General features: G+C 54.4%; 6 protein-coding genes across 6 annotated transcripts; 5 read left to right on the top strand and 1 right to left on the bottom strand.

The window, feature by feature from the left end:
• Nucleotides 1-3,776: 3,776 nt before the first annotated feature.
• On the bottom strand, nt 3,777-5,591 carry COL26b_004853 (uncharacterized protein; the record flags this gene model as incomplete). Its single annotated transcript, XM_053177715.1, has 3 exons — nt 3,777-3,954; nt 4,009-4,120; nt 4,175-5,591. The coding sequence occupies 3 exons, from the start codon at nt 5,589-5,591 to the stop codon at nt 3,777-3,779; spliced, it is 1,707 nt and encodes a 568-aa protein (XP_053038427.1).
• A 1,323-nt stretch (nt 5,592-6,914) lies between these two features.
• On the top strand, nt 6,915-8,714 carry COL26b_004852 (uncharacterized protein; the record flags this gene model as incomplete). The annotated part of the gene is made up of 4 exons (XM_053177714.1): nt 6,915-7,747; nt 7,798-8,031; nt 8,089-8,311; nt 8,388-8,714. 4 exons carry the CDS (start codon nt 6,915-6,917, stop codon nt 8,712-8,714), a joined length of 1,617 nt encoding a protein of 538 aa, XP_053038426.1.
• A 2,545-nt stretch (nt 8,715-11,259) lies between these two features.
• COL26b_004851 (uncharacterized protein) lies at nt 11,260-12,807 on the top strand (the record flags this gene model as incomplete). Its single annotated transcript, XM_053177713.1, has 2 exons — nt 11,260-11,955; nt 12,007-12,807. The coding sequence occupies 2 exons, from the start codon at nt 11,260-11,262 to the stop codon at nt 12,805-12,807; spliced, it is 1,497 nt and encodes a 498-aa protein (XP_053038425.1).
• A 1,222-nt stretch (nt 12,808-14,029) lies between these two features.
• Nucleotides 14,030-14,686, top strand: COL26b_004850 (uncharacterized protein; the record flags this gene model as incomplete). The annotated part of the gene is made up of 1 exon (XM_053177712.1): nt 14,030-14,686. One exon carries the CDS (start codon nt 14,030-14,032, stop codon nt 14,684-14,686), a length of 657 nt encoding a protein of 218 aa, XP_053038424.1.
• A 1,210-nt stretch (nt 14,687-15,896) lies between these two features.
• Nucleotides 15,897-16,238, top strand: COL26b_004849 (uncharacterized protein; the record flags this gene model as incomplete). Its single annotated transcript, XM_053177711.1, has 3 exons — nt 15,897-15,983; nt 16,040-16,162; nt 16,218-16,238. The coding sequence occupies 3 exons, from the start codon at nt 15,897-15,899 to the stop codon at nt 16,236-16,238; spliced, it is 231 nt and encodes a 76-aa protein (XP_053038423.1).
• Nucleotides 16,239-18,337: 2,099 nt separating this feature from the next.
• Nucleotides 18,338-20,424, top strand: COL26b_004848 (uncharacterized protein; the record flags this gene model as incomplete). Its single annotated transcript, XM_053177710.1, has 5 exons — nt 18,338-18,533; nt 18,587-18,873; nt 18,934-19,057; nt 19,116-19,574; nt 19,625-20,424. The coding sequence occupies 5 exons, from the start codon at nt 18,338-18,340 to the stop codon at nt 20,422-20,424; spliced, it is 1,866 nt and encodes a 621-aa protein (XP_053038422.1).
• Between the last annotated feature and the right edge of the window lie 1,099 nt (nt 20,425-21,523).

The raw sequence follows: 21,523 nt of genomic DNA, 5'->3' as shown, positions 1-21,523 counted from the left end.
GGAGACCTCTGAAGAAGAGGGTGATGAGTAGTTTCAATTGATTTCGTACGATGTGGCTTAATTGACTTACACAAATGGCTGGAGGGTAGTGAAAGGTGGGCGGCTCGCTATGATGGGCGACTCGCTATGCATATACGTTATATTTATATCATTCTTTAATATATTTAAAGAGAAAAAAGATATAAATAATAATAAACTAAATTTACTATAAATCTAAGTGTAGTGTCGCGTTCAACCCATTGAAGCCCGTCCGTATGTGGAGCAAGATTGTGCTCTGAGCCTTGGGCATGTCCACCCAGATCTTGAGGTTGTGCTGCCCCCAAATTCCTTGAATGGCCGGGCAGTTTTCGTTGAAGGCAGCAGCTTGGCTCAGGTAACGGATGACGAACTTTTGCCAGAGGTCCTGCGACTTGAAATGTGACATCTTCTTCACGACGTCCCCGATGAGCTGTTTCCGCCTCAGCCGTCGCAGGGCAGAATTCTCGGCGAGCTTCGGGTCCGCTCTGATCCGCAGCTGGAGCTCGTCATCCGCCACCATCCAGACCAGAGCCTTGGCCTCGCGGTAGGCGACATTCAGCGGATGCGCTTCCATAACCTCAGCCGTGAGGCCACGGCGGTTGGGCCAAAAAAAGCCAGGCCCGCAACAGCGCTTGGCCCTCGGGCGTGTCGATGTTCGTCGCCCGGTGCTTCATCGCACATCCACCGAGAAACACGCAGAGCTTCTCGACGAAGAACTCCTTGCAAAGGATGTCACCCGATACACGTTGGTACGCACCAAAAAATTGCTTCAGACACTGGGTTTGCTCAGTCTCCAGCTTGTTGACTAGGGCCTGGCATAGTGACCACTTGCACCTAGTTCCTTTAGTCCTGCGGACCACGTACCAGAGGGCGCAGGTGTAGGCAAAAATAGGCCTCACGCTGGTGATGTATTGGTGTCGAAGCTTCAAGACATCCGGACCCCAGGTAGATCCACAGACACGCCGCATCTGATACATCTTTTGCCTGACCTTGGCAAGGGTCTGTAAACAGTAAGTTAGTGATAGAACAGGAATCTCGTTTGAAAGGGTGAACTTACTCACATGTGTGATGTGGACGTTCCACTTAAGCTGATAATCCAGATGCAACCCGAGTACTTTTATTGCATCGTCCTTGGCCTCTGTAGGAAACCCCGAAACATTCGGCATGACGTTGACGATGGGCGGGGCTTTGCGCGACTGGCACAAGTGAATGACCTGCGTCTTGTCGGCACTGAATTCGGTGCCATGCAGCGACGTAAATCTTGTCAATCGACGGTACACCTGTGCCAATGCCTCGCAATTCAACTCATAGGAAGAGGAAGCAAGCAGAATGGTGATGTCATCGACGTAGCCTGTGATGACCAGGTCGAAAAGTTGGAAGATAGTCATATCGGCCCCGCTCTCTAAAGTCCGGCTCTCCCTCAATCTCCTGAGAATGGGTATCGTGAAGAACACGAAGAGGATAGGAGAGAGGGGGCTACCCTGAGGAACACCGATCTTGATCCAAAACTTCTTCGAAAGCAGGGTAGTCGGGCGATGCCTCTTTGGCGAATACTTCGGCTTCCGAGGTTTGGGTAGCATGACCGTCACTGCCTTCTTGAACCCCTCCGGGTGATAGGAGAGATCTAGGCGAGCAGGCTTGCATAGGTCGTTCGAACACAAGCGTGATAAAATCTCTGGGGTCTTCCTGAGAGGGCAGCAGCATCTTGAGGGCGTAAATCGAGATACCGCACTTGCCCTTGGCCTTGTGCACAGGCATTCTCGTATAACGCCGCTATCTCTAGGCTTCGACCTCTTTTCCGCCGAATTGTGTGTACAGGGATCAGGGGATGTGGCCAAACACAGGGGAGCATAGCCAGCGAACGCATGGTCCGTGCAGATCTCGGGGCCGCAAACCTTCGTCGAAAGTACCGCGCACAGTACGAAGACTGCGGGGTAACGAGGCACATCCGACCGACCGTTTCCTCCGCACTGTCAAGACAAGATTCCTCCTCAGCAGCGCTCCATCCAAAAAAAGAAAGGATTTCGTCGCTCAACACAGCTGCGTAACATACCAACCATCTCGCTCGCGGCGACAGCCCCCGTCACAACGGAGAAAATCCGACTGTTCCGCCTGGCGTGAGGATCACGGGGAAACTTCGGCCAAGTCCACCTTACCTGGCTGCACACCCTGCCCAGACCTCCAAAATGCGACCCATGCCTACAAACCTCCACTAGCCACGTGGGACCGTAGGGTAGCGGCCCACTACCCGTGCGGTACCAGCGAGCCCCAGGCGCGCCGAAGGTCGCCAGGTACGGACGGATACGCAGCTGTACTATCGCCAAAGTACCTGCAACAAGCACGATCCTTCGCGTGATCGAGCACGCCATATTCAGCCCCAAAATCAACAACAAGATCTCGCACCCGTCAACTCTCTGAGGAGGGCACTATCCCACTACACAGAGACTGATCCAGACAAGTGAGCCGAGAACAGCCCAGATATCTCCCGGAGTTTAACCGAGTTGCCCAACGCACACAAAAGGCCACATCTCAGTCCGCCTCCAGCGATAAACGGCTCAACCACGGCAAGATAATACGCAGGAAGAAGCTGGTAAACCGATGAGAAGCCAGATCTTGTCCGAAGTTTAACCGAGTTGCCTCGCACAAAAAAAAAAAAAAGCAGCATCTCAGTCGGCCAAGGTCGACGAGCTCGTCTCGCCAACTGGCATGCTTCTTCACAGCGCTCTGAGGCAGAGTCACCATAGGATGGAGCTGAAACAGTAAGCCGGAAAGAAGCCAGAGCTTCCCCGAAGTTTAACCGAGAGACCTCGTCCCACTCTCCTGCCATCGTGCGACTGCTTCGTCTCTCTACGCATGGTTCCACGGTGATTAGGTCAGCCAACCCGAGTACAAGTCGACTGCTGAACCCCACGCGTGGGATGCCGCCCCATCCCGCACAACAAAATATGCAGCCCTGCCTCCGTCAATCTCGTCCGTCTCATACAGATGGGTTCACGATAACCATTAGACTACTAAGTAGATGGCTACCAAGGTTTCTTACGCTCTACTTCGCCAAATGCCACATTGAGAACCCCGGCCAAGTTTCCCGCCAATGGGTCACCTCACATGTGAAGACACCCAGCAGCTCCATGAAGCTCATCAGGTCGCGTCTTGCGGCGCACCCCGTCTTGGCTGGAGTGCGGCTTTAGAGTCGTGTGCCAAGCCCGCTGCCCATTCAATTTACGTCACGCCAGACCCTATAGATGCGTTGAACTTGATCGAGCTTCCAAAATCCGGCCCCTCTCTCCTGTCTCGTTGTCTGTTGGTGTGCTTCTTAGCCCTTCTTTCCACGGACGTGGTCTTTGAGTGAAGAGCAAAACACCGGCCAATTCGACCATTCCGTTGTCATTTCCACCTTCATCGCGAGAAGTCAAAAGTCAGATCTCAAAAGTGCACGAAAAGTTTGCGTGGCCATGGGAATGGGCAGACTGGGATACTCAAAAGTCGTCGCAAGTTTGCGACTTGCGATGGAGTGCGGATCTGGGTCTTCGCGAGAAGAATGAGCCGCGGAACTTGGTTTCTGTTATGCTGCATAGCCCGCTGCCCGGCATCCAGAAACACCCACAGAGAAACCTACTCGAAACGATTTCCAGTGTTGAAACCTTGTTTGCTATTATGTCATGATCTATCTAGTCATGCGCTCTCATTACTTTATACAGGTGAAGTGTTGAATATTGTCTACAGTGTAAATGGCCGTTGAGATCTCTCATCAACCCATCTCAATCCCAAATCCAGCTGACGAAGCGAATGGGCCCCGTCTTCTTGACCTCGGGCTCCTCGGGGTACGCGTCGGCCTGGTCGAAGGCATCGTGCAGCGCGATACTCTCCAGAGGCACGATCTTGGTCTTCTTGACGAACTTGTAAATGAGGTAGGCGCCGAGGACCAAGGGGATGTCACTGGCAGGCCAGTCAGCAAGTCTGCAACAGAAGAGCAGCAGGGTGGGAACTCACAGGTACGAAGACACGAAGCCGCTGGCGCTCCAGTTGCCCTTGGTAAACACCTCGAAACCGCTGGTGAGAAGGATGGTGATGCACATGAGGAGCGCCACCGTCGAGGTGTAGACTGAAACGCAATGTTGTTAGCAAGGATACAATGCAAAACCAACAGATGTCTTACCTGTCCACGAGTTGTGCCAGGGCAGCCTCTCCATGGAGATGTTCTGCTTCCTCATCGCAGACTTAAGGCGCAGGTGATTCAGCAGGATCGCCGACCACGACACCAGCACGCCCGCCGCCGTCAGGTCCACCAGCCACCAGAAAACGGTCAGCGCGCCGTTCGACAGGCTCATGAAGCTGAGGAACATGAAGGCCGTGAACAGCAGCACGCACATGTACGGCGTGCCCCACGCCGTCGTGCGCAGGAAGATCTTGGGCGCCTGGCCCTTGAGCGCGAGACCGAAGAGCACACGGGTGCCCGCGAGCAGACTCTGGTTTGACGCGGACCACGCGGAGGTGATGACGACTGCGTTCACGACGCTGGGGATGGCGGGGATGCCCGCGGCGGAGGCGGCGATGACGAAGGGGCTCTGCGCGGCGGTGCCGTACGCGTCGTCGAGGCGGGTGTCGTTGCTGGCGACGAGCATGCCGACGACGAGCACGGCGAGCATGTAGAAGAGCACGATGCGCGCGAAGACGCGCTTGCAGGCGCGGGGGATGGCGCGGCGCGGGTTCTGCGTCTCGGCGGCGGCCATGGCGAGCGACTCGACGCCGGCGAAGGAGAAGACGGCGCTCGTCATGACGCCCCAGTAGCCGAGGAACTTGCCCCAGTTGCCCGTGGCGATGTGCTCGACGAAGGGCCCCGGGTCCTGCCAGTAGCGGAAGCCGATGCGCGGGGTGCCGGGGACGCCGCCGAGGTCGATGACGAGGCCGAGGATGATGAGGAAGATGACGAGGAGGATCTTGAGGAGGGCGAAGACGAACTCGACCTCGCCGAAGACACGGACGAAGGCGATGCCGACGACGAAGGTGAGGATGATGAAGACGACGATGAAGACGGAGGGGTTGAGGTCGGTCCAGAACTCGAACAGGACGCAGATGGCGGTGATCTCGGAGGGGATGGAGAGGATGTTGCCGTAGACGAGGTTCCAGCCGATGGCGAAGCCGAGGGCGGGGTCGACGAGGAACTCGGCGTGGCGGACGAAGGAGCCGGTGACGGGGAGCAGGGCGGAGACCTCGCCGAGGGCGAACTGCACGGCGCAGACGATGAGGCCGACGGTGGCGTAGCCGAGGAGGGCGCCGAGCGGGCCGCCGGTCTGGATGGCGCCGCCGAGGCCGAGGAAGAGGCCCGTGCCAATGGCGCCGGCGATGCCCAGCATGGACAGGTGGCGCTGCTCGAGGCCGCGCTTCAGGTCGCGGTCCTCGGTGGCCGTGACGAGGTCGCCGTTGTGGTCCTCGCGCGGCTCGAACGGCCCGCCGCGCGGCGTGGAGGACGCCGCCTCGATGTCGTCCGAGGTGATCCAGGCATGTCGGGTGACATCGGTGATGCCCGGGGACTTGGCGCCAGGGAACGGGATGGTCTCGGTGCTGCGGCTCATCGCGGCTGTGATTTGCTGCACACCGCAAGCCAAGGGAATCCTTCACCTCTCTCACCGAGGTCTGCGAGGCAGTGAGACGCGAGGGGAGGGAAGCAAAGATTGACCGCGTCCGACAATGATTCGCGCCGTTGAGCTGTGTTGCGATAACACTGGCTTACGTAACTTGAAACGCCGCGATCGGAAAAGGCCTGAGGGACAGGATTTGGGCGTGGAGGAAGAGAGGTTGGTTCACCGCACCGAGCAAAAGAGGAAAAAAACCTACGTCCTACGCCGATCTCTGGTTCATGCGGCTCTGGGCCATGGCGGGCGTGAAGGGGATCAAACAAAGGTGGACGACGTCGCAGACAGAAGAAAGAGGCGGCGCGAGTGAGAAGAAATTTCGGCGTCCTGTCTTATCGCGACTCCATTTCGGAAGGTGAGATTTCCCATTTGATGGTGCCATCTGCGCTAAGCGGGGCCCGTCCCACACCCTCTGCTGCAGTGCTGCAGGAACGATACCGCAATCGTCCAAAGTGGTACGTACATCCCTGTCTTATCAGCTTATCGCTTGTTTCGAAACCGAGGCTTCTTGGGAACTTTTGGGACGGGACTGACTCGAGTTCGCAGGTTTCGGCTCCCGCAGTCTGCTCATCTGGAAGAATTCAGGTTCCGTTGCGATGGCTCCTCTCCATCGGAAGAGAATGCGAACAGTGTGGGCATGCGGCATGTTCGAAGCTATTGCTACCCCGCGGATTTGTTGGCGCGAAGGCGCGAATAATCGGGGCATAATTGCCGCCACTCGGACCATTTTTTAACTAATCGCTACCGGCGCAATGCGTTTAATCCCAGACTCGCAGAGCGGCAGCGCAACTGGCTCCGTCCTGTGTTTCCGAAACCCGGAGGACCGGGTCCGTCTGTGGAGGGTATCGGCCCCACACTGCCGAGTCCGTCGTCACGAAATTCGGTCGGTTTGGTCTGGCGGATTTCTTCATCTCTATCGGAACAACAGTGGAAGTAATAAAATAGTTTTCCTACTTGGATTTATATATCATACTTCAAGGCTTCTTAGCAGCAAGTTTATCGGATTTCATCGTAGCTAAATTCACATGGGACTCAGCAAAACACTCCTCCCATATAATCACGTGATCTGTCGTGTGTAGGGCGCAGATAACGACACGCGAGATCTGAAGGATTCAAGAACCCCTGCAAATGACTCACTCCGGCCAAGTTGCGTCCAATAACGTATTTCAATGTCTGCTTCTGCCTTCCAAGCAGCATCTCATCAAGGTCACATCCATTACCCGCCAGCGCCCTCTCCGACCAACACCCGCCTTACCAGCAGCCATGGCGACACAGACAGTTACGGAGTTGGCAACGTTCGAGCCTGCGGCTTCACCGCCACGTGCTGCGCCGAGGAAGAGCTATGAAACTCCGGCGAGCGTTAATGTGCCGCTGGTCGCCCACGGCCCTGCCGAGCCCACGACGGCGCCGGCGGAGGCCGTGGTTCTCTCGAAAGTAAGAGCTGCCATGGTCATCGCGCAAGTCTGTGGCCAGCTGTTCTTCAGCAGCTTCTGCAACGGCATCATCGTCGTCGCGCTGCCATCCATGCAGGCTACCCTCGGTCTGGCGGAGGGCCTGCTCGTCTGGCCTAGCTCCAGCTACTTCCTCACGGCAGGCTCGTGTCTGCTGCTGGCGGGCTCGGTCGCGGACGTCGTCGGGAACAAGCGCGTGAATCTGGTCGGTTCCTTCTTCAGCGCCGTGTTTGCCATGGCCTGCGGGTTGGCGCGGTCCGGGGGCGAGATCATTGCCTTCCGTGCGCTACAGGGCGTCACGAACGCCATCATCACCCCGTCGTCCATATCGATCATCTCGAACAATGTGGAGGAGGGCCGGCCGCGCAACATGGGGTTCGCATTCATGGGGTTCGCCCAGCCTCTCGGGTTCTGTTTTGGTCTAGTGCTGGGCGGAGTCTTTACTGATACCGTGGGATGGCGGCCGGCGTTTTACCTCGCTGCGGCTGCGAGTGGAACACTGTTTTTGCTGAGCATCTGGGCTTTGCCGCAGGATTCTAGGTCAAAGACAGGTCCATCCATCTGGAAGAGACTGGTCCACGAGATTGACTGCGTCGGTGTCGTATTGGCCAGCACGGGACTGGCGTCTTTGTCTTATGTATTGGCGTGAGTGTCTAGTCCATCGCAGGTACCACACTCTGACTGACGATTCCCAGGTCGCTATCAGCCGACATTAACAACATTCATAAACCATATAGCATTGCCCTCTTGGCCATAGCAGGCTGCTCGATCCCAACCTTCGTTGGCTGGATGCACCGCCAAGCCACAACGCATCGCACAGCTCTGATTCCCAACTCGCTATGGAAAAGCCACGTCTTCACCAGTTGCTGCGTCATGGTTCTTCTCACCAACGCTTTGACCAACTGCATGGAGCTGTACAGCAGTCTCTTGTAGGTTCACGTGTTCATCACACCTCACATGTCAGCGTCGCTGACGAGAAACCCCAGTTTCCAGCAAGTCCAGGAAGCCTCCGCCATCAAGGCATCGTTGCAAGTCGTACCGTCCCTCGTCGCCGGCGCTCTCACCAGCATCGCTACCGGGATCTTCGTGCACCGCATGCCGGTCCTGTGGATGCTGTTGATCTCATCGGCGATGAGCACCGTTGCGCCACTCCTCATGGCTCTGGTCCGGACCAACCAATTGTATTGGGAGAACGCATTCTTCGCGCAGGTGAGCACGAGAGCCCGCCGCTAATTGTCATTTCTGCTGCCGTATCTGTGAAGCGACTGACATGCCTGTAACTTAGATCCTCACGCCGATCAGCTGCGATCTCCTCTTCACCGTCGGCCTTCTCATCATCTCGGACGTCTTCCCGCGACACATGCAGGCTCTGGGTGGCGCCGTGTTCAACACCTGCGCACAACTCGGCGCGGCGATCGGCATGAGCGTGACGCAAGTCATTGCTTCGTCTGTGACCAGGCAGTCTTCATATGCGGACAAGTCGTCGCCCGATGCTCTGATGACGGGATACCGGGTTGCGTTTTGGACGATGTTTGGATGGATGATGGCGGTTTGTCTTGTATGTGTACTAGGTATGCGACGAGTTGGGGTTCTGGGCGTCAAGAGGGATTAATCTGTGAGGTTCTATTTTGTAATCTCGCATATCTCGCTCCGCTGGTCTTTGTCTTGCTCTCAGACAAGTTCCACGGTCGAAGGTTAATTATTGATGTAAGCGACTTATCAACCATCATAATTGCCCATCTTACGGATCTCTCCATAAACAATGTTTTACCAACATCTGGCGAGCCAAGTTGTTAAACTGGATAGACCTGGAAAAATAAAAGACAAAAAGATTTCGGGCCGTGCTAGGTCAACAGCCCATCGGAGTGAATGGGAATTTAACGACTCGCATTTCGAGCTATCTAAGCACCAATTAATTCGCGATAGCGGATTATGAACTCGGAAAACTACATTTGATCCTGTCTCACAAGTTCTGATCCGATGCAGCGTAGGGGTCTAGGGCAGAGCGGAGAGATAATGAGCATAAGTTCAAGATGTCGAAGATCAACTTGAACCTCCAGAGGGAGGCAGTGACTAACCAAGCAGAGGCATCAACTCGCCGTTGAGTCTCTTCCCGAGGTTCTCAGTTCCACGAACACAGGACTTTTTCTGATTTCTCTCGGGTAGTGGCACAATGACGACATCAAGTTCAGCAGCAAGGATGGAATGTTGTTAGCAGAGTCTCTCACTGCGGGTCCAATGAGATGCTGCGAATGCTTGCCTGCCAGAGTGACAACCTTGTAGCTATTCCCGAGGGTTGTGATCTATCTACTCCCTTCGTTGATAGACTTCACCACGGTGATCCAGTCTGCAGAATGCAAAGCAACCACAGGGAATGTCTGCGGGTCTATTGAACGCCGCTAGAGCGATGCGCCAAAGGGAGATGAGACAAGGCGACGCAGAAGTTCGATGACTTTTCCTTACTCATGGATGCCTCTAGGTCTTGATGGGTCATAAAGGTTCAAGCCGTCAGTGCTCAACTAATGGCTCCATGACCAGATAGAGACAATGACCGCGCACGACAGCAACAGTTGATGTTTGGTCGAAGCCTTCATCTTCAAGTTGAACTGTGTTTGGCATGTAATGCGAGGATGTTGTGGACAGGATGAATGTGGCAAAGGGACTAGACTAGCTCTTTATGTCATGGAATGCGATAAAGGCTCGTCAATCCAAAGCAGCCGTTTCAGCCACGAGAAGGAGACGATGCAAACAATCAATTGTTGTCTGTCTCTGAAATTCGCAAGGGAGAGGCTGAAACTAGACTATACATGGTGGCGCTTTTCTGGATAGCCGAGGATAACGACCTGAGAAATCGACGGAGTCTTGAAGTCGTCACCGTCACAAGGGCCGATATCAAAGTACAAATTGTGCTTAGTTCGGTGCCGACGTAAGTGCTGACAGCTCCGTCGCATGCACTTGAAGATGCATTGAAAAAAGTCTTTCGGCGAGCGTCGTGATTGACTTCATGGGGATCAAGCTATTAAAAGGCTTTACTTTCTTCACCAACACAGATAATTCGTCCAGGACAATCCGCCGAGAAGGCAGGCTGCGAACCGGAGATACTGGAATGTCGGTTGATAACTCATTTTAAAGAAATGGGTTCCTGCAGGGAACCATGGTTGAACCCTGCACCCGTAGGGCGGCTTCTCCCAAAGTGGTGCGTGGGCCGTCGACGGTGAGAAAAGAAAAGTCAAACTAATAAACTACTCAAACCCGAAACATCTCGGAAGACCGGCTCGTGGGGACCCACCGGGCCCCTTCGGATCCGGCACGGCCTGGCGGCACGCAGGCCTGGCTAGACTCTGCCCCAGAATGATCGTCCTCGGCAGCAGAAGCCAAGACTTTTGACCGATCAGCCAACAGAAAACACAAGCGATGTGACAGGTGAAGACATTTTTGACATTTTGGCGCCGGTGCGGGTGGTGAAACAGGCTGAGATCGTGCACACCGTCACGTCAGATTGAGACACTTAACGTTAACTCAAAAAGACTTGTGTGGTGGAAAGTCTGCTTGGAAAACTTCAGGGAGTTGCGCTGATTTGAAAGCAACGCGCTCATTTTGGCGCATGGTAGACCCAGTATTGCCCCATTCGCAACTTCGATCCCTCCACCCGCTCCGGATGTCAACCCGACGAGCCAACACATCGGACGAACCACCAGAACACTCCAGAACGCCAGATGGAAATGAAGGAGCGCAAGCCAAATGAAGGGCGAGCAGGCAATATCCCAGTCTCACCACAAGATCGCGCACCGCGTGCCCACAATCTGACTGTGGTGTCTCTCACGTCACCCATGGGGCGATTAGCCGGAGGGAGTGGCCCCACGAATCACATCCGCACGACAGGGATCTCGATATGCACTGTTCCGGCCAGAAGGCACCGCAGTTACATTGCGAGATTGTGGAAGAGTGGTCTCGAGTTCAGGAGTCAACCTGAATATAAAGTCCACAGACCGTGATCCCCCAGCGGTGATCTTGACTCTTTCCACCCCATCGTCTCAAGCTTCTTTTTCTCCCCGACACTCTTTCACGGCTTTAAGCCACCACACTCATTTGAATTAAGTCACTCATTTTCAACCCACTTGTACGCTCCCTCTCGTTCCGTGAATCAGGCATTCATCATGAAGGGACTCATTCTCAGCGCCGCCCTCGTCGGCGGAGCCATGGCCCAGGCCGGCCCCTACATGCCCTGCGGAGGCAAGGGATGGACCGGAGCAACGACCTGCGTCTCTGGATACACCTGCGTGAAGCAGAACGACTACTACAGCCAGTGCGTCCAAGGCAGCGCCGGCGCCGGTGCCGTCAGCGCCCAGCAGGTCACCACCCTGAAGACATCGACGAGACGCAGCTGTAAGTCGAAGACCGCCGGATCCGCCGCCGCCAGCGTCGTCGTGCCGCAGGCGCCCACCACGAGCGCTGCCGGAATCTCGACGACATCTGCCGGTGCCGCCGTCAAGCCGTCAGCCCAGCCCGTTGACACCAAGACAGCTCCTTCGACTTCTTCCAAGGCCGCCAGCAGCCAGGTACCCGTCAAGTCCGTCGCCGCCGAAGCCGTTTCCTCTTCCGCTCCCGTGGTCAAGCCTACCACCACTGCCGCCGCTCCCGTGACGACTTCCAAGGCTGCCGTCACCTCGGCCGCTCCTGCCACGTCCGCCAAGGCCTCTTCAGCCCCCGCCGCGTCGGCTTCCGCCACCCCTGGAAAGACTGGCAAGTTCAAGTGGTTCGGTTCCAATCAGTCCGGTGCCGAGTTCGGCCAGGGCACGCTTCCTGGTACGGCCGGAAAGGACTACACCTTCCCGGACACCACCAAGGTTGATGTAAGGTGGCACACAACTTGACATCTTGGATTCCCACTGACACAAAAGCAGACTCTGATCAGCCAGGGATACAATACCTTCCGTCTCAACTTCCTCATGGAGCGTCTCGCCCCCAACGGCCTGACCGGCAGCTTCGACGCCGACTACCTCGCGGGGTTGACCAAAGCCATCACCCACATCACTACCGCCGGCGCCAGCGTCGTCCTCGACCCTCACAACTACGGCCGCTTCAACAACAACATAATTACCGATACCGCCGCCTTCAAGACCTTTTTCACTAACTGGGCTACGCTCTTCAAGTCCAACGATAAGGTCATCTTCGACACCAACAACGAGTACAACTCCATGGACCAGGACCTCGTTCTGAAGCTGAACCAGGCCGCCATCGACGGTATCCGTGCGTCCGGCGCTACGAACTACATCTGGGTCGAGGGCAATTCCTGGACTGGCGCGCACTCCTGGGTGAGCACCAACGACAACATGAAGGCCCTCATCGATCCTCTCAACAAGATTGCCTACGAGATGCACCAGTACCTCGACAGCGACTCCAGCGGCACATCCGAGACGTGCGTCTCCGCCACCATCGGCGTAGAGCGCGTCAAGGACGCCACTGAGTGGCTGCGCAGCAACGGCAAGGTCGGCGTCCTCGGCGAGTTCGCCGGCGGTGCCAACGACGTCTGCAAGGAGGCCGTCACCGGTCTCCTCGACTACCTCCAGCAGAACAGCGACGTGTGGATCGGCGCTACGACATGGGCTGCTGGACCTATGTGGGGATCCTACATGTACTCCTTTGAGCCCGAGACGGGCGTTGCGTACAACTACTACAACGACTTGTTGAAGACGTACCAGTAGAGGCGCCCTGGGTGATACGGCAGCGTTGGAGTGGGTCCAGGGCTCGGAGCCTCGTCTGAGTATGCATATTGATGTTCTACAGCTTTGGATAAGCGTAGAAAATTTCTTTCTCTTGTATATAATAGTAGTAGGAGGGTTTTGGTAGTCGGCGTCCTATGTCGGCTCATCGCGGATTACACCTCTTGTATCTATTCTTCAGCAACACTTCATCTTGAATGAGGCAAATTCTCTTGGATACGTGCATTATTTTGATTGGTTTGCTGTGGCGAGACGTTGCTGTGATGGTTCTTGTTGTCAACTCAACCGGCAGACATCCGGATGATCCGGGATTGCTCCGATGGAGACCCACACCACCGCGCCGACTCCGGTGTCAACTCCGATATGCACGGTCATCGAAGGTCTGCGCATTGATATTCCCGAATTCTCTTTGGGCCAGGGCCCAATGGCAAATTTCTGAAAGTGCAAATTCCGTTGACAACATTGACCCTGAACCCGTGACAAACTCTACACAAGAGTCGCCCTGCTCTCAAAACTCTTCGCTTCCGGATTTCTCGGTGATTGACCACCAAGTTCTTCGAATCATGTGACACCCTGGCTGTGTGGGGTCCGTTGTTCCTGCAACAGTCCCACCGAAGCCACAATCAAGCTTCGCCGCCTGCGCCGCTATGCACGGTACTAACGTAACCTAGGACTGTGGCACGACGCAATCTCGCTCCTGCCTGTTGGCATTCCTACGAACCGGCGTACTGGGAGTTCAGGACGAGTGAAGTTCGCTTTAATAATAGGACACCGTTGCAAGTGCGCCGATTCCTGTTGGTGCGCTGCAGCTGCCTGGTGTGGTGGCTGAGGATCCCTGTCGAAGCCTCTCGAAACTGTCTAGCTGGAAGCAGAAGGATCTGGTACAGGTACTCAGGCGATGAGTGTCACGGCGAGGCAGCAGCCAGCCTGGCAAACAGACAGCTGTAGCCAACAAGCATAAATACTGCGTCAGCCCTCGAATTGCAGTGAGTCCTGTTTGAGAGGTTCGTAGGTCACGTTCCTGTGGTAATTCAGAGGCCGAAGCTTATATATACTTCACCGTTTGCGCGAACCCAAATCATTTGAATCCTAGCAACGCCCAAAGTTCCTCTGCATCTCCGAATCCGAGACGCAAAATTGTGAAGAAAAGGGCACCAAAAAAAAGAATCAAAAGGCCCTTCAATCTTCATTCCAGTCCGACAAAATGTCCAAGTTCGACGGAGCCACGGCCTCAGCCCCGCGATCCCCGCGCACCCCGCCTTCCGCTCTGGGCCCGGACCCACAGCCGGCACCGTACAGCACCTGGTCCGGCCCACCCAGCACAGCAAACATCCTGACTCGCCAATTGGCCGCCGTCGCTCTCATCATCCTCCTGTACACCGCATCAATTCCCTTCACGCCCGTCATCTGGGTCATGAACATCGAGGGAAGCTCCTTCATCGACCGTCTCTTCGCCGGCATCGTCATGCTTTCGGCCTGCTACTTCCAATGGCAGATTGCAGGCCTGACTCGCCCTCTCGCCATCGTCTTTCCCGGAAGCAGTGGCAGCGTCATTCGGAATGGTCGCATTGAGAGAGGCTCGACCATGGGATTTGTATGGCATCCGTCAAATTACTGGCCGTACATCATCTGCGAGGCGATGCTTCTGGCTCTGGCTGAATTCGGAACCAGCGAGATGCTGAGAAGGAGCATTGTCTGTGGGATTGTTGCTGGGCTGTGGGCTGTTGGATACAGCGCGACGCCAGAGTCGACGAAAAGGTGGGCTTACGAGCACCTCAAAGCGTGGATGTTCTGGATGGTCTTGGACGAGATCATGCGAGTTGGTCGAAGCAGTGTCAGTGGCCGTCGTCGCCGATATTAAAGGTAACAGAGCCTATCTCCCCGCGCATGTTGCATGCGTGTGGATATCACGAAGGCTTGTGCCATGGAGCAGCTGCCAGGGCGAGGTGGAACTCCACGCATTGTGGGAGGCGCGGAGTAATCCTGTCCACAAAAACGCCTGATCACATAACCGATCTCAGTTTTCAAAAGTCTCAATAAACGACTTTCAACCTCCCAATAAGAATATTTGTCGACTCGATAATTTTGCCCAATGTCAGAATGCTTTACCATCCTGTGCCATCGTCTTAACGCGTATCAGCCCAGCAACTGTCGGCTGCTGTGTCATGACGTCGTGCAAATACTGGGGTCTTTTTCGGACTACAGGGAAATCCGACGCCGGTGTTCCCAGCGGTTGACACCTCTAAGGCGGTCGCGCGCCATCAGACCCATTGGAGCCCCCAGCTTGTGCGCGCGACGAAAATTCGTTCCCATGTTCCAGATTCAGTGCATCAAGCTGATTGCAAGTGCGTCGTCACTTTAGACAGGGAACACCTCGATGGAAAGCCCCATGTCAATTCAACGGCCAATGCGTCATCGTAGCGCCCAAAGCTGGCTTGACCACAAACTTCCGGCAGCAGCCGCTCTCTGCGAAAGTCAAAAGTATTGCTGAAATCGCGCGGTCAACAGCGTGTTTATTGCTAAGTCTCTCAATTCTGCATTTCTCGAGCGAAAAGGGAAAGTTGCTCAATCGGTTTGATGTCTCAACCGACGACGACTGACTCAAGGAAGTGGTTCCGAGTGCAGCTCTTTTTCCTCTTTCGGCGCAACACAGGAATTATACTTTCTGCGCAAATGCACAACTCTCCACAGTATGGGACGAACATGCTAGGATTACGTACGTCTCATAGGCCGGAGATCAAGCTGGACAGGTTCCGCATACCAAAGGGAGGCCTTCCAAAGGGGCGGTGGTTTCGCAACTTCTTGGGTCCATGCTTCCACTTACGAAGATCGCTGTTTCCAGACGTTGAACGATCCCTGCAATGCTATGCCCCCCGACAGTCTCGAGGTGGGTACCAAGGGGTAAGGCGCATGATGTGGGCGGTCCATACCGACAGTCTGGATATAAAGGAGACCACATACGGCTTGCAAGTCTTGCATCATCTTCTATCGATATCGCAACTTCGTTCGGAACCTGCGCCTTATTCAAACCTCGTCAAGAATCTCTCGAAAACAACGCCAACATCGTCAAAATGAAGTCCTCCGCCGTTGTCGGCTTCCTGTCTCTCTGCCTGGCGCAGACTGCCTTTGCTGCTTGCAGGACCCGCACCAATGAATGCGTAAGCACAAAATCCCCGATGATCTGACATGTTTGCTGATGAGCCAAACTTCACAGTCTCCTCAATCCGTCTGCGACGCCATCGGCAAGCCCGGCGCTTTCCCCTGCGCCTCTACAGAGACCCAGAGCCCTGCCCAGTGCTCACAGGCCGCCTCCCCCGGTGGTCCCACCTCCGTCAGCGTATGTCTCTCGTCCGATATCGATAATCCATACAAGATTCTGATATTCTATCTAGTGCGAGTGCTGCGATCTGTAATCGGTCATAGCAGGACTCTTGCCGAGTTGGTGATGGTTCGATGCGACTTTGATAGATACCATTCTCGCTTCCTCATTATACAGGACTTGAGATTTCGATAGTGTAATGTGCAACTAGCATGATAATGAACGAACTCATCGAGCCTGTGACAGTGTTTGTATTCTTCGCAGCAGTGAATGGAGTGAGACAAAGCGCAAGACTTGTAAGCGACGCAACCTGCATATCAGCCTATCGAATGGACTTCAACGAAGAGGGCAGCCAGAAGACCTATGTCCCCTTTCTCTATCAATCACGCAAAGTGTTTCACCGATACTCAAGGCGCTATCATTCTGAATTGTCGAATGCAATGTCTGGATTCTGACCAACAGCTTCGACATCTCCCGAATTAGTCCTAGTGCAAGGTCTATGAAGCAGACTTCAAAAGAACAGAGGATCACACGCATTCAGATCAGGTAGGCTTTGAGGGTAACGAATGTTACGATAGTTTTTCGGATGCAACCGAACTCACTTCACTTTTCAGTCGACTTTGCTATCCCAGCGGACACCCCTAGGCTCTTGAGCTAACCGGGCAGACTACCGCCTTACCTATGAACTATATTAAAAGACGATTCCTCTTATGATTATCCCCATCGTAACTATCATAATCGTAATTGTCGTCGCTGCTATCTTCGTACTTATTACTGCTTTCATGCTGTTATCGTCATTTGCTCACACAGCAAAAGCCTTGCAATGATGCCTTAAAAGTGGTGTATTTTCACAGCAATGATCCGAACCAACGGTCAGCTCATAGTTGCGAGAGCATGGACGGGACGTCAGGGATCTCGCTATCCGGGCCATAATTAAAACGAGAGAACCTGTCCTGACGTTCGTGGCGTGCAGGGGCGAGCGGCTCCAGCGGCCGCGTCGGGATATTATCTGGAGAGCTCTGTGAAGCTTTCAATTACTAGTATTTGGGACTAGTGCTAAGTCTTTCAATGATGAGCTCTGCCGAATCTGTTGATCGATAGACAAAAGCATGATACTACTAGTTGATGTGCCATACTTGCTGAAAGCACGACCGGCTACTACGAAGGAGTATTCTTGATTACCAATGCTCAATGATCGAGTTTCGTGAATATTCAATCTGACGCGTGCGGTGTGATGAGTCCATACCGCAGAAGACTGCCAGCAACACTGGTCTCCCATGAAACCCATGTCTCGTGTAGTAGAGCCGCCTGTACGCCTTCATTCTTCCTACTCTTCGACAAAGTCTTCACTGAAATAGTCATCCATGATGAAAATCGGAGACCGGCTAGTCGACTAACGGGGCTCTTCATCAGACTTTGGGTAAATCTCAGACGACGCACCTCAATAATCTCATGCCGTCGATTTCTGAGTATGGGAAACTTGCCTTGAAGGGAAATTTCGTATTAATCGCGCAGAGCACTCGCCTCCGCTTGAGTAAACCTTCGCAAAATGGAGACCAATATACTTAGTGCTTACAGCATCGAACCGAACGGCAGACACAGCGTGACATCGCTCTGGCAATTGACAGAACAGCTACCCAATCAGCGTAGTCGCTGACATGGATATAACCCACTATCCGGCAGCTCCCTTGCGGCCGTCAACCGAAACCCATGTGTCCTACGGGGTTAATAACAGGGGTGCACTGGGTACTGACAGGGTTCAACACCACTTATCCGAGGTGCCCTATGAGAAGCTCCAGAGACGCGGAAGAACAGCCATCTCTGCATCGGACGGGTAGCCATATCTGCCGTGCGCCCGTGACTTGGCGGTAAGGTCGATATATCCCTGGACGCGCGCCACGATGAATCATGCCGTGCGATTGGACAATGGGTTTCGTTCCCGATTTTTGCTTGCGCAGTCTGAAGAGTTGGCTGCCGGTAACTTCCCACTAGACGATGTTCGTTCTATGGACCGTAGGCTGCATGCCGTGAGGGAGGGGTTCAAGTGATGCGCGGAAATGAAGTCTTGGCCTAGACTGGCGCGCCACTCAGTCAGGCCACGACTCTTAAAAGATCAAGTGCCGCCACTGTTTAGCTTTTCTCTCCTCTCCGGCTCGTCCAGGCAGAGCTCTCGGTCCTACACTCCCGGCAATCATGGACGTCACACGAAGCTTCAAAGCCGCGGCCTTGGCTGCGCTCATCTCAAGCCAACTGACAATCGCTGATCCAGTCTCTGCCAAGTTCGCAAAGCGGAGCGCTGCAGAACTTGCAGGCGCTTACGACTATGTTATTGTCGGCGGAGGGTTAAGTGGCCTGGTTGTGGCCAACCGCTTGACCGAAGATCCGGATGGTAAGTTGTTTGAATGAAGGAAGCCGAAAGCTCCCGACAACTGACTGCGCTAGTCTCGGTTCTGGTCGTGGAGTACGGCGAGTTCGACGGAAGTTGGGACGTCATGATTCCCTATTATGCTTCCAATACCCACCCCAACGACATGAGACAACTTCTGTCCATCCAGCAGCCCGGTCTCAACAACCGAACATCGGGAGTTCAGACAGGTACCGTTGTCGGAGGTGGCTCGACGGTCAATGGCATGGCTTTTGATCGAGGGTCGAAGGCGGATTACGACGCTTGGGAAGAGCTGGGCAACCCTGGTTGGAACTGGGAAAGTCTCATTGAATACTTCAAGAAGGTAAGCACACCTCAAACCTGACGTCCCATGAGACTTGGAGCTGACGAGGGCCAATTTTAGTCCACCACGTTCCACCTTCCCGCCCAAGAGTATGTCGAGAAGTACAACTTCTCCTACGACCCGAGCACATACGGCGACGGCCCCATCCAGGTCGGCTTCCCGTCCTGGCAGTGGCCTGACGTAGGTTTGTTGCATGCTGAATGCGGGATATGCGAGGATCGAAAGTGCTGACGGGGTGACAGGAATCCAAAGAGACGCGTGGATCAAGGACCTTGGAATCCCTGTTCTCAATGACCACGGAGCTGGCGGCAACAATGTTGGAGTTGCTCAACTGCCCCAAAACTCCGAAGGAAAGAATGTCACGCGTTCCACTGCCCGAACGGGCTACTACGATCCCATCGCAGGAACTCGTGCGAACATGAACCTACTCATCAAGCACTACGCTTCCAAGGTGGAGTTCGAAGACAAGAAGGCGATTGGCGTCAACGTTGTCTCCCGAGATACCGGGGAAATATTCCTTATCAAAGCCAACAAAGAGGTCTTGCTTGCTGCTGGCGGAGTGCAAACCCCACGAATCCTTCAGCAGAGTGGTGTAGGACCCGCTGCGTTGCTTGAATCCCTCAACATCGAGGTGGTTGCCGATCTTCCTGGAGTTGGTGCCAATTACCAAGATCATCCCTGGATGCTGATGTTGTACAACTGTGAGTATTGAAGCATCTTGCTGGTGGAACAAAAAGACTGACTCTTCTAGATGGCAATCCTCCTGAGCTTGGTAGCGATACAATGAACGACCCCGCTTTCTTTAATGCCTCCGAGGCCGAATACTTTGCCAACCGCACTGGACCATTTACCCACGCACGTGGCAACAACATCGTCTTTTTGTCGCTCCAAGATCTCACTCCCGAGTATGAGAACCTCACCGCCAGTATCGAAGCCCAAAATGCCGGGGACTTCCTCCCCGATATCTACAGCAAGCATCCTGAACTCGTTGAAGGCTTCCTTGCGCAACGAAAGGCTCTTGCTAAGCTCTACCGCAACCCCGAGGCAGGCGTTCTCGAAGTACCCTTCGGAGGCTTTGCTGGAGCAGGCATCGCCTTCCAGAAGCCTGTTTCGCGTGGCACAGTCTCGATCAACACCACAGATCCAGACCCTGCGACCACACCGATCATCGACTTCGGCGTCCTCCAGAACCCTGCCGATCTTGAGATGCTTGTGTTGAGCATCAAGGCTATGCGGAAGTTCATGGGCAGCAAGTCGATTGCCGTGCGTCAACCTCTGGAGATTCTTCCCGGCGCGAACATTACTAGTGACGCAGCTATCGCCGAGGCAGTGAGAAACTCATTGTACGCAAGCTTTGCTCATCCAAGCGGCACCGCAAGCTTGCAACCCCTGGAGCATGGCGGAGTGGTAGATCCCACGCTTCGCGTCTATGGTCTTGAGGGGCTAAGAGTGGTGGACGCCAGTGTCATCCCGTTAATCCCCGCTTGCCATCTGCAATCCACCGTATACGCCGTGGCTGAGAAGGCTGCGGATCTCATCAAGACTACTTAAACGTGGCTGTGGGAAACGCATGTTCACCGCCGTCATGGGCGTTGGCTCCCGGCGGATAAGGCAGTCATGGCGAAACATGATTCAGCGGAGGTATCGGTGCATAGGTAAGTCTTTGTGTAAAAGTCGAAAATAAATACAATCACCCACGTTGCTCCCTGAACTTCGTTCCAAAGAACCCAGAAAGAGTTGGCTGATGCGCTGCCCAGCGAATGGCTTGAAGACCTGTTCGACTTCACAGTAAGCCACATGAAGTCATGGCTAATGCAAGGCCTCGGCAGATCGAAAGGTTCGAGATGGTTTAAGTGATTAAGCTGAATTAGACTCATCTTCATGTAGACAAGCTCTGTATATATTAACATTGGACGCCCCACACAATTCTGTACCTCGTCTGTCTGTCCGTGAATGGAATCCAACATCCTCTGGGGCATTGGCTCAAGGATAATTCATGACCAAGGTGAGATGTGCACGTCACCAGGAGCCAGGTTAGCCGCATGTCTCACGGGATCTTCAACAGTGCAGGTGAGACAAGGCAATGAGACACTGGACAAGCCGAGTACCGGTACCCAAGTCTGTTCTCCGCATTGGTGACAGCCTTCCGTTTCCGGAGGTCTGCTCCCAGATCTAGGCTTTCCTAGCCTAGTTCTTCCATAATTCTTTCACATTCATTGGGTGTCGCTGAATCGTCTGGTGACGATTTGTGATCTTTGAACGGATGCGGACATCATCCCCGCGGCGGCTTCCCCTTCTCAGCATCTTAATACCGATGAAAATCTCATGCAGACGAAGCGCTTTGTTCATTACGTGGATGATCGGGGGCTCGCGCCGGTGCACCAATGCTTATACTGTCTCGTTTGTTCCGGCGCAAGCCAACGAGGCAGTGTCTCGGTCGCCACTTTTGCCAGAAACTTAATCCTTGCATAGATATTGGGAGTGAGCCCCGCAACCCTGTCTTGAAGTCTCAACGTCATTTTGTTCGTACACGACTTCCGGAGCCGAAGGAATCATGAGGAAATCCCACGTCCTCGCGGCGTTGGCTGCCAGCGCGAGAATGGTGACCGGGCTTGGCTATTCGAGCTTTCCAAACTGCGCAGTAGGTTTC

This window comes from Colletotrichum chrysophilum (genome assembly GCF_026319265.1).
Source record: "Colletotrichum chrysophilum strain AFK26 chromosome Unknown scaffold_30, whole genome shotgun sequence".
In the NCBI taxonomy this organism is placed as follows: domain Eukaryota; kingdom Fungi; phylum Ascomycota; class Sordariomycetes; order Glomerellales; family Glomerellaceae; genus Colletotrichum; species Colletotrichum chrysophilum.
The sequence above is the reverse complement of the archived record's forward strand: the minus strand, read 5'-3'. Positions and strand labels throughout refer to the sequence as shown.